Consider the following 12591-nt stretch of genomic DNA (forward strand, 5'->3'; position numbering starts at 1 on the left):
AGGTGTGACTGTGAGTGTGAATGGTTGTCTGTCTCAATGTGTTGGTCCTGTGATGGACTGGTGACCTGTCCAGGGTGAACCCCGCCTCTCGCTTGAGAGAGCTGGGATAGGCTCCAGCCCCCCATGACCCTTAACAGGAATAAGTGGAAGAAAATAGATGGACGGATGACATACAGTAATCCTGCACAAGTTGCTTTATAAAAAAATACAGAGACAAATCAGTGTCCAGCACAATTAATGAAGACTCTAAAGCTTCATAAAGGTAAAATTCACTAGAGAATGCTTAGCACAGCATTGATATTGTCTCGAAATGCATTTAAGTGCAATTAATTTAAAACACCATTTATCTACAGGACAACCCAAATGGATATGGCATAGGTTATTCTTCATTGGCTCAAATGTGGCATTTTCTAACAAATGATACTAAAGTAAATCTATTTTTTATAGCTTGATAATTCAAGACCATCATCCATCCATCCATCCATCCACTGGGTGAAGGGTGGGGTTCACCCTGGTCGGGTCGCCAGTCCGTCATAGGGCCATCAGGAACAATTACAGGTTCAGTATCTTCCTCAAGGACACTTGGACATAGTCACCGGGGGAGGTGAGGATCTAACCAGCGACCCTTCAGTTGCTAGAGGGCCACCCTACCTCCAAACCATGCCACCCCCCTACAAGACCATCATGTATTTTAGAAATAGGCTCTCAAAGCCAGATGTTTATGGCTGAACCCATTATCTTTCTGCTCAACTTTATATTTCTGGAGGCCAATCAAAATCATGTTGGGTGGTGCTAATATCATTTCTCAACCTATCACCATGGATTAAAAGACCTCTTTTAGTTTATAAATCTTCATCTAAACTTGTCCTTTTCAGGGTGCAGTTTACCCCGAACCAACCAACAAGGAATTTGTTGTTCAAATAGTGAGGAGGAGTTTGAAGAGGGCAGGTAGAAAAACACTCGCCCAGTAGCAAGCATATTCCTGCAAGCTTGTTCCAGTAAACTTGATGAGGAATAGTTGAGCTGCCAGTAAAAATAAACTTAAAAGGAAAGACATATCGAAAACAAGATCCTCTCATAAACATTTGTGATGTGAATGATCAAATTAGTGGAATGATTAACTGTTCACATACTGGGAATTTCAATTCCGAAGTATGTGTCCCATGAGAACTTGCATGTGTGCGTTTTCTGATGCTTTCTTTTTCCGATGGGCCTGGTGTTACTGTGGTGACTAAAAATGTGATTTTATCATTAATATTTAATTGGATCAGCACCTTTAATTTGCAGCATACTTAAGGAGTTGGATGATCCTCTAAAAATATAATAAGATATAATCATATCAGCGGCATCACGGTGCAGTGGTCAGCACTGTCGCCTCACAGCAAGAAGGTTCCAGGTTTGAGTCCCGGCTCCATCACAGGATCTTTCTGTGTGGAGTCTCCATGTTCTCCCTGTTCCTGTGTGGGTTCTCTCTGGTACTCCAGCTTCCTCCCACAGTCCAAAGACATCAAGAGGGGACGAGGCTGATTGATACTCTAAATTGACTGTAGGTGTGACTGTGAGTGTGAATGGTTGTCTGTCTCTATGTGTTGGCCCTGTGATGGACTGGTGACCCGTCCAGGGTGAATCCCGCCCCTCGCCAATAGGCTCCTGGTGTATTTTATATCACACTAGCAGTATACAGGAATATCGGGCTACAAAGTTTGGTTTTTGCTTCCTGTCGTAGCTAGGTTTACTCATTATTGTGACAGTTGACTGCGCTAATGTGTTTAGCATGACAAAATACCAGTCCTGACTCTAAAAAAAGTCACACTGAACAAAGTACCAAGTCCTGAAAGTGTAATATAGTCCTTTTTGCATAGTTCTGCTGTTTCCACAACACAAGCACTCACATAAACCAAGAATCTTTTCATATTTGAGATGAAATTATCCTGAAGTAATATTTGCTCACGCTGTAATCAGCAAGAATTAAGTAATCATGATGAAGTCAACATGAACAGCTGGTGAAATAAATAGAGCGATTACTGTGGGTTTAAAGGAGTTCTGTATATTTCACAGTTGTAATGATAAATTCCTTAATAGTCTGGTTGGTTTAGGTACCGCGAAAAGTTTCACGACACCTGACGCAAACACACACACACACACACACACACACACACATATGCAACACATTTGGATATACAGCATGTGGGAGGAATCAACAGCTCTCATGCATTATATGCATTATGTCTTCATGAATATTAACGAATTTGAGTGTCTCTTTGTTTTTCTCCCACACAAAGATGAACTTCATTAAAGAGAGAATCTCGACAAATGTAACCCCCCCCCCCCCCCCCCCACACACACACACACACACACTGCCTATATCCTCCACTTCACCTACTGAAAATGTCTTGTTCTTTTCTGCTTGGGGGTTGGTCATGTCAGATGTGCTACATTCACCACCTCGCTATTGGTTTTATAATTAAATGTTTCAGCTTGGTTGATCACAAAGGACGTTGTATTCTCCCTAATTAGGCTGAAAATTCAATATCCTGGTTCTCTTCGCCTGCCTTGACCAAATGTCTGCCAGCCTCACTGCCAGTCAGTTTGCATATTCCTGTCATATGTTCTTTTGTCCTCTGCCTGCCATTTACTCCTTTATCTCTCTGGTATTTGCCCTTTTCATTGTCTTCCTGGGGGCAGCATGGCTCAGAGGCAGAGTGGCTGTCTAGCAACTGAAGGGTCACTGGTTTGATCCTCACCTCCCCAGGTGACCATGTTGAAGTATCCTTGAGCAAGATACTGAACCCCTAATTGCTCCTGATGGCCCTGTGACACACTGGCGACCTGTCCAGGGTGAACCCCACCTCTCACCCAGTGTCAGCAGGAATAGGCCCCCCCAGGACCCTTAATGGATAAGCGGTATAAAAAAATGGATGGATGGATAGATGGATTGTCTTCCTGTCACTCTAATCCCTTCTTCTGTCTCTTCTGGTATGATAGAGATTTCCCCCCTGAGGAGGCTCTGTGCCAACGCATCAGTGCACAACGGTGTGGCATGAACATGCAAACACAGGCAATTCCGCTCAGAGCGATTTTAAAGACCAGTCGGGCACCGTTATACGCAGCACTTAGCGAGATTGTTTGATCAATATTGTGCTGATTGTGCTCTCTGAGGAGTTCTGGCTTCTCAATCGTCCATTCCAGGCTAAACCAGGATCGTCAGAAGATATGGTTTCACAGCTCTTAAATCTTGGCTTGTAAAGTAATCAATTTGAGAAACCACATGTGGAGTCACTTTCAGCCCTTGTTGTGGCTTTGATTTTAAGTCCAGCTGATGCTGATGTGTAATGTATCCGCTTTGTCTGCCTTGTGATGCTACTGTGGGACACTGTGTGTTTTTTGTTTCTCTTGCATTTGTGGAAGTCTTCATTTCTTGGACAAACTTTGTCTGTGTACATCTTTCCTTTCGTTCAGATTCAGATACTTCGTACTCTCTTTATCAAAAAAAAAAATGTCCACAGTAACAAGCAGATATTATATATTTTAAACTGCTATTTCCCCCAAAATGTGTAATTTGCCTCCCAGTGAGTCATCGTGAGGGGTGGTTTGAGTTCAGAGTGATATTTTTCCAATCTTCATGACTAACTGGTGACTCAAAATTAAGAACACGCGAGAGACATATTATTTTTTTTACCTTAAGGCTCATGGAGACCAGCTTCTAACAACAGAAATCTGTCCTAAACATCAGTTCCTAAATGTTCTATAATGTTTTTAACTCAAATCCAAGTGTTTTGGGATTACTGACCACACGGCTAGATGAAAGAGATGTGGAATATACAATGTTGTAAAGTGATGGTTTTGGACATTATGCTGTTTTTAAGCAGTTGGTTTCCATTTGTAGTAAATTAAAAAATACATGGCTGGCCTTTGCTGAATCCTGGAGTCACCAAGAAAAGAAGTGGTGCAGGCGGCGAGACACCATCTTTGTTTGATCAAAAACAGTGAGTCACTGAATAATTGAAAGATAAATTACCATTTTTTGGGTGAAATGCTGCTTTAAAGGAATATGTTGCCACCTTAGGTGTTTGACAGTGGTACCCAGGTGTGATTCAGGTGGTCAGTGATTGAATATTGTGTGTGTGTCTGTGTGTGTTTATGAATGTCCAGTGTTCTCTCCAGGGATTGGAGCTCAGCTGACCCCAACATCTTGGAGCAAGGCTGCCTCATGGCTGAGAATACTGGTTGCTTTTCTATATATCCTCCTTTTTATCTCTTTTCTTCACATCACTCTCCCTCTTTATTTCCCCCTCCCATCTCTATCATCTCACTTTCTCTCACTCTCTCCTTCCCTCCGGTGTCTGATGTTTGTTTGTGGCCTGTGGTGTGTTCAGTCAGAATTACCATCAAACAGAGATGAAGGGTTGCAGAGGGATGCGGATTAGTTTTAACATGCTGGGTAAGACCGCAGCACTCAGAGCAGCACATTGCTGCTAATTTGGTATCGCTGCTAATTAATCCTCCACCCACATGTGCACAAACATACACACCCTTTCATCCTGTCATGAAGAGTCACTCTGTTTTCAGTCAAAATTTTGCATCAGGGATCTTTTTGGAAATGACAGCCACAGTAATGAGTTGAGAAGGGGCTCGCCAAACTGTTGCGTGTGTGTGTGTGTGTGTGTGTGTATGTGTGTTGTGTATAAGCTAGATATATATGTCTGTGTGAGTGTGGGAGAGACCTGGCTCAATGGTGGCTCTTGGCAGTGCAGCGCTCTTCCTCCCTGGTCGCTAACATCAGGGGACCAGCCAGGCATGTAATGGAAACTTCTGAGATTTAGAGGAGCAGCTTGCTAAATACGACCCCCTGATGTACTGCCTTAGAAGGCTATTGTCTGAACATCACTAAAACAGGTCATGATGGTAACTTTTTTATATTTCATGAGACTTTGAAACACGCTGTGGCTGAAAACAGGAAAATCAACAGGGGAATTTATGATATATACGAACCTGTTTTGTATTTTGGTCCAGCCAGGCAGTAGAATACTGATTTTAGCCGGATCTGAAAAAGAAAAAAATAATGCCATGTTTATTACGTTTTGTGATCATCCTTCTAAAATATTACTGAGGCCAACTGAAAAGCTTGTTCATCATCTCAGACTTCAGGTTTACTTCAGGACAATAGATGGAAAGCAGATGCGGTAGGTGGAGTCTCCTCTTTCTTGGACTGCTGCAGGTTGTTTTGAGCAGATGTGTTGTAGCAACAGAGAACTTTGTACACGTGTGTGTGTGGGTGTGAGTGTGACTTTTATTAGTGTCTACGGATGCTTGCAGATGTTAGTTTTTCTATGTGCGTCTAAGATTGTGTCTATAGCGAGGGTTTTCCCCAAAAAAAACTGCCACCTTCATCATGTCTATTTTACATCACTGCAAATTCATGGGTAGATATGCTCACACACTTGTAAGCTCCCCATTCCTGTTTAAATCTTCTATGCCATTCACAACCATCACATTTGCACCGGGCCTCCTGCTCCTGAGTAATTTGTCTGTGCTGTAGATAAATTTTTCAGTGCCCATGCAGCTCTTCTGTCAGTAAGAGGAGGAGGAGGGCTGCAGTCGTCTGGGTCTCGGGGAGCCTTGCCAGCCAGCACAGGTGGCGTTTTGTCTGGATTCCACCCAGGGAGTGAGGGAGCAGTGAGAAGAGAGAAGGCGGAGGGGAGAGAAGAAGGAAGGATCAGGACATACAGCATTTGGATTTTATATAATATTTTTAATTCAGTGATTCACTGCGTGATCCTCTATAATTGGTTTGTGTTTTTTTAAACCACAGTTAAATCCTAATCCTGCTGACTTAATTGCTCTTTTAACAAAGACAGACCCGTACCTGGAAGTGCCAAATTGCTCTCTGGAAAGACAAATAAGGGTTAATGAAATGCATGTGTGCAGTAGAGGATGAATTATGCAAAATCAATAAAGTGAAAATAAAACTCAAACTTTTTATTTTTTTTATTCTACAATTATATGCAGACTAACATTGCCAAATGGCCCCGTATATGCAGTGGTTTGACTGCTGTAAGTAGCTGCTCCCTGTTCTGAGAGGCTGGCAGTGTGACTGGGTTGTTATTAAGGCGCTTCATCTGGCTTTGTGATTACAGCTCTGACCAAGCCGACAGACTGCAACCCCACTGACAAACAGCATGCAAATGATTCTCACACATGCATGCATCTGTTCTGTGACACACACACACGCACACACACACACACACACACACACACACACACACACACACACAATGATATATATGCACCATGCTGTATGTGGGGGAGTGACATACACACTTTACTGTCCCTCCTCAGTTTGACACAGTACCATGCTATGAGAGATTTACACCTCACACTTGATGCTATCCCTGCACCCAACACACACACACACACACACACACACACGCATGCACAAACATGCACACATTAGAAAACCCCTCCTTTCCTGTTTGCTGGTGAAAAACGAGAAGCCTGCAGGGAGGGTGACGTGGGGAAGGCAGGGTTGAGAGTGGTGGGGTGGAGCATCTGGAATAACACTCCCTCATCTCTATATCCTGCTTTCCCTCTGATGTCTTACACACACACACACACACACACACACACACACACACACACACACACACACACGCACACACTCATGCGCACTTTCATTTCAATAGCGTGCCTTCACCGCTTCTACTCATCTTTCAAATGACATCAGTGTGGAAGGGGGTCTTGAACAAGACCCCATTTGGTGTGTGTGTGTTTGCATGTGTGTGACTGAGTGGCAGGCATTCTGGCTCGTCAGGGGCACAAGTAGTTTGGGGAGAGGGTTTCTAGCGAGTCTGTACCAATGATCTACTGCAGATCACACAGGTGGCTGACTCAGCCCAAAACGGTGTTTTTTGGTTGTCGGTGTCAAAGGTCATGACTGGAACTTAAGTCCTACACTCCTGGACAATATATGAAGTCACCTTGTTGATATTTGTTTGTTTGAAAACAAACTGTGAAATGCAATACTTGAATTCTGACTTTAATCTCAGAAATCTCAGATCAAATCTCAGATTTTTCACAAGGCCTTAAAACACATTTTATAAATGAATTATAATTATTGGCTTGTTTTTCTTGTGCAACCTGTTTATTGACATATTTTCTATATTATTTTTGAGACATTGCAATGGTTGTCAACAACTTTTTTAGTAATCATTATTTTCATCTTTCTCAGTCCTAGAAAATACGAATATGTTTGCACTGGAGATTCTGAATGTTGTGCATAGAAGTTTATCAGAGGTTACGCAGGATGAATAATTTCTACTTTAAACACACTGACAGAATATAATCTGTCAACTATGGCAGGAGATTAACTTGAAAGCCATTTTTCTCCATTTCGCGATGACACCAATTTCATCGTTTTTGTCAGTGAGGGGCAAGTGCAGCTATTAAGTCATGTGGTTCTTACACGACTTCTTCCTCTCAAAGAAAAAGCAGAGAAGAATGAAAATGACTCGGGTGGATTTCGTCGCATAGCTTGATCTACTTCAAAGTGTCACAGTGAAGAAATTAGCCTTGAATATGCTGTTTGTTTTAAAATCCTGAGGCTGGTTTGGATTATCGTGTGTCAATCAAATCCAGCTGTGTGTGTTTGTGAGTGTGTGTATGTGTGTGTGAAGGGGGCTGACACTTAATATCTCTGCGTGCTGCGTTCAGACAGTATCAATGTGATTGACAGCGTTAATGACATAATAATTCCTCACATGAGGCGACTGAAAGGTTTCATTTCACCAAGCGGTTTGTATAATCAGTCTGTAAAAAAAAAAAAAAAAAAAGCACTGCCACTTTTTCTGCTATTCGCTCCATCATTAGGCCTTTCTTCTTTTCATCTCCTGGATGTTCTCTGTCTTTTTTTCCTGCAGGATGAATGCCGTAATTTCATGAAGGTGCTGCTCAGCAGACACGGAGGCCTGTTTGTGTGTGGGACCAACGCCTTCAACCCACTGTGTGCCAACTACACAGTAAGTAACAAGCTTATTCTGCCTGGCTTTACAGCTCTACCTGTCCACAACCTGTGAGACGTCCGGCCATTCATCACTTCCAATGATGGCTTTGACGCTGTTGATAAATGGCTTATCTATATCTCTTCACTTCCAAAGCACAATTAGTATGCCTGTTCAGCCGAAAATTTACAGCTTGATTAGAGTTGTTTATTCAGTGCTTGAGGCGGCGTCAACTTCCTCCTCTCTAGGAGTTATTTATCATTGTCGGTAGGCAGTTCCCGTTCCTCACTTTCCTCTGATACAACAGTTGTTATTTCTGGGCGGTTAAACTTTGTGTTCTGCTTGTTATCGCTGAGAGTCAGAGACAAATAATCACACTTAGAGGTAAAGAAGAGGAAGGTTCAGAGGAGTGCTTTTTTTTCACAGTCTTTGCAAAGACGTAAATGTGCATCAGGGTTCAAATGCTGACCGAATTGATTCAAGCAATTAACCATTGTGCTTTCAAAGTCTTTCCTGTCCTCCTGTCCAAAATGCATTTATCAAACCCTGAAGGTTTGAAATCATTCAGCAGTAACGCACCTCAGTCCTCCATCATGGAGCTCCAGTCCCCGTTTCGCTCAATTACAGTTACAGTTTCAAACTTGTGGAGAAAATCTACACATGAATATTAATCATCAACTTGGCTGATTTCACGTCATTCTGAGGGATGAAGAGGTGGAGGGAGAGAAAATCTTTTATTACCAAAGGCCTGCTCATGTAAAAAAAGCGAAGTCTCACGTTTCAAAGGTTCGAACACTGAGACGCACCTGTGCAGTCGTCTGCCAGACACTAATGACACACTATAACACTGTGTAACACACCTGTCTCTGCCTTATAGGCTGTCTGTTTCTCTGGAGACTAGTTAGTGAAGTTAGCTACCATTTTATTTTTATCTGTTCAGATAACATGACAGCTATCATTTATTTCATTCTCCTGTGTGTGACGTTGACAGACAGAGGTTGTACTCTACATACGTACATGTTGCGAGAGTTGGTGTGCATTAGTAGTGTGAATCTTTGTGTGTTTGTGAATGTGTTGGCTGCTTTTCTTTATGCATGAGTATGTGAGTATCTTGTTGTTGTTATTGCACCTAATTGCCACCAGTGAATCATTAGTTTGCACTTACAGTAACACTCCCTAATTACCATTCTCTTGTGGCTTGTTTTCATGATGCTTCTGTAGATGCATTCATATTGTTTGTTTACTGATTGATGTGTGTATATGTGTGTGTGTGTGTGTGTGTGTCTGTGTTGTCACAGGGGGACACTCTGGAGATGGTCGGAGACACAGTGAGTGGAATGGCGAGATGCCCTTATGACCCCAAACATGCCAACGTAGCTCTGTTTGCAGGTAAGATCTTTAGTTTTGGTCGTCACATCCGTGGCCTGCTGGACGAATGATGTCCTCCATTTTATAGGTCAAAATAATGAATATTATAGAATGGTGTGGGAATGAGTCCTTAAAACCTGTTAGCCCTTTTTATTGTCTGGTTATCTTGTATCTGAGTCAATGGATTCTTTTTTTTTTTTTGGTCGAATGCCTGAAATAAGGTTTTGTTCAACAGAATGAAACACATCAATAAATTGCTTATACGTCTTAGAAAAAGTGGGTTCTAACAAGTGGCTTGAAATGACTACAGACTTCATCACTCTGACAGCAGGGGAAGGGTAAAGCTAGTTTTTCCATCAAAGTTACACGCCGGCAGTGTAGTTCCTGTGTCGAGTAGTAACACTGCTGTGCATGCAGTGATTGCATTCATGCTTCTTGTCAGTTGGTGAACTTTTAAATGACACTGAAACTATTTTCGCAATGATCTCAAATCCAGTGTAAAAATCCCATTGGTTTTTCATCACAGGAACTCGTGGCAATGCTAACATCCAGATTGGCATAGGAATATATGTCATCTGCAGCACTTCATTATAAAGTGTTTTTGCTCTTCACCGGGCTAGATGTGTGTGTGACCCTGTCCCTTGCTACTCCTTCTTCTGCAGCTCTTCAGTTCATTCACTTGCTTTGTTTACTTCTCCTGCTTTAAACAATTCATGATAGTGTAATTAAAGCAAGAATGTGTGGCTGAAACTGTCTGAAGCATTTACTGTTCCACTGTTATCCCATTATCGAATATTAGCTTGTAAAAGCAAGTGTGTGTGTGTGTGTGTGTGTGTGTGTGTGTGTGTGTGTGTGTGTGTGTGTGTGTGTGTGTGTGTGTGTGTGTGTGTGTGTCAGAGGGGAATCTGTTTACAGCCACAGTGACAGACTTCCTGGCCATTGATGCGGTCTTATACCGTAGCCTTGGGGACAGTCCCGCTCTACGCACCGTCAAGCATGACTCCAAGTGGTTCAGAGGTACCTAGATGTGTGTGTTATGTGTGTTAAGGGTTTAACCTTTATTTACTCAAGGATGTCTCACATAATCAATGCTCCCACACAAACGTGCACAAACACACAAATATATTTGTGTTTTATCAAGTCTAGTTGCATTGCCCCAATTTTCTCCAGTATCTCATCTCGCCATGTCTGCTATTGATGTTGTCCTCAGCGTCTGATAAGTGTGTATCCACATCCCTTAGCAGCACAAGGTCGATACATGTGTCAGAGGCAGAAGGCTGAGTCAGCAGTCTGACAACTTTATGTTCAGGTTATTAGACCAGCAGCAGTCTGGACTATCACCATCATTCTTCAAGCAAACAATCCCAATAAGACAGTAAAAAATACATGATATCAGACACACAGGTTGTAGTCAGTCCCGAGTGTAATAGCGCAAAAATAGATGCTGCGAAACTGGGTTCTCAGAAACATCAGGGGGCCATAATGCGCTTATTGTTTGGTGTGAAATCCCCTTTCACCATGTAATGAAATTAACCATGGCCTGTGCCTCGTTCTCACTGCCCTCATGTTACCTCGGTGTCGTGGGATCGAGTGATAATCGTTATATACTTTCTCGTGGCCCATCATGTCCCTCCAGTACACCTCTCCAATCTCCTTTTTCTTCTACATTCTGTCCCAATTTAGAGCCCTATTTTGTCAGCGCTGTGGAGTGGGGACCTCACATCTACTTCTTCTTCAGAGAGATAGCCATGGAGTTCAATTACCTGGAAAAGGTAATGAAAATATACCCATTTCCTGTCAGGGCTGCTGGTCCATTTTTTAAAAGGACGATGGAGGAATGTGTCTTTATATCTAACATCTCTGCTGCTGTGATTTGAATGTCAATATCGACTGTTTTCCCACTGCTACACTGACCTTTCATCCTCATATTTGTTTTTGTGCATATTGAATCCAACAAATGAGGGTCTGAGTAAACAACTCATGTCATGTATTAGCTATACAAACGCCTTTTGTTTAATATCGACTGTGTATTTCTTGCCCTTGCACAAGTTTAATGAAAAATACCAGCATATTTTCCAATAAAGTAGCAAGTCACTTTTTAGGAGAAGGTCTGTGGTTTGACATGTTTACAAAGAGACAAGTAAATGGATACTTAAATAGTGTCACTGTAGTAGGGATGAGCGTGTTCAAAGAAGCAATTTTAAGATATGCTGACATTTTCATGAATAATTGATATTACATTTACCATTATGAAACAATGATCTGTCAAAACAGGGCTTTTGCATTTTAAGTAGCGTGCAAATGACTCTTAAGAGATCATCCTGCTGTTGAAAATGGCTTTAAATGTGCCTTTTGATGATGAGACCCAAAGCTCTTCAAGTATTTTATAACTCCCCAGCTTTTCGTCAGCGATGTATGTGAGCTGTGTCAGAATATTGCAAATAGATTTTGCACGGTTATTTTTCCTTTTTTATTTTCTACATCCGCCTCGGGGTGCTTGAATACTTGCAGGTGGTGGTGTCGCGTGTGGCTCGCGTGTGCAAGCGTGATCAGGGTGGATCTCAGCGTGTCCTGGAGAAGCAGTGGACGTCCTTCCTGAAGGCCCGTCTCAACTGCTCCGTTCCCGGTGACTCACACTTCTATTTTAACCTGCTGCACTCGACCAGTCCCATCATCAAGATGCACGGCAGGGACATCATCCTGGGGGTGTTCTCCACACCGGCTAACAGGTACAGTGTACACAAGCTTATGTGTAGCTTTAAACATGCTGTGAAACTTCTTTCAGAAATGCTCCCACAAGGACAGACATTGTAGATCAATACTCTGTCTGCCTTCAAACAGGACTCTTTGTTAGCTTGTGTGTGTGCACATGCTTAGCTGTGGGAGGTGGGGGGGGGGGGGGGGTTGCGTGGTCCAGGTCTTTGTAGACAGTAGAGATGTTGTTTGAGAAATGCTTAGACCTATAAACGCCCGTGACGTATTTCCCATGGTGAGTGAGAAAGTGTACAGTCACGCTCACATGGCTCACCTCAAAAAATTTGAGTGGATCACTGTAGTTTGCTCCTTCACCTATGAAGTTGGAAGGTGCAAAGCTTCCTGCCAGCTGAGCCAAGCAAATCTCCAGAGACAATGGAAGAGGCTGTGTGAGGTGCAGAGGTCAAGATTGCGGGGTACTGAATAATTTAGGGCCCATGGGATGCTCTCATTGAGGAGAAAAGGGTGATTA

General features: G+C 42.6%; 1 protein-coding gene across 1 annotated transcript in view; it reads left to right on the forward strand.

The window, feature by feature from the left end:
* The window catches only part of sema6bb (sema domain, transmembrane domain (TM), and cytoplasmic domain, (semaphorin) 6Bb), a 125778-nt gene that overhangs the window by 71519 nt on the left and 41668 nt on the right, over positions 1–12591 (forward strand). Inside the window, exons 6-10 of the mRNA XM_086223953.1 lie at positions 7917–8015; positions 9296–9386; positions 10263–10382; positions 11049–11137; positions 11877–12094. Coding sequence (XP_086080079.1) covers positions 7917–8015; positions 9296–9386; positions 10263–10382; positions 11049–11137; positions 11877–12094 — 617 coding nt within the window. The remainder of the gene's footprint in view (positions 1–7916; positions 8016–9295; positions 9387–10262; positions 10383–11048; positions 11138–11876; positions 12095–12591) is intronic.

Source organism: Aulostomus chinensis, chromosome 14 (genome assembly GCF_037954235.1).
Source record: "Aulostomus chinensis isolate RoL2024-O1b breed Wild chromosome 14, RoL_Achi_v1.0, whole genome shotgun sequence".
Classification (NCBI taxonomy): Eukaryota; Metazoa; Chordata; class Actinopteri; order Syngnathiformes; family Aulostomidae; genus Aulostomus; species Aulostomus chinensis.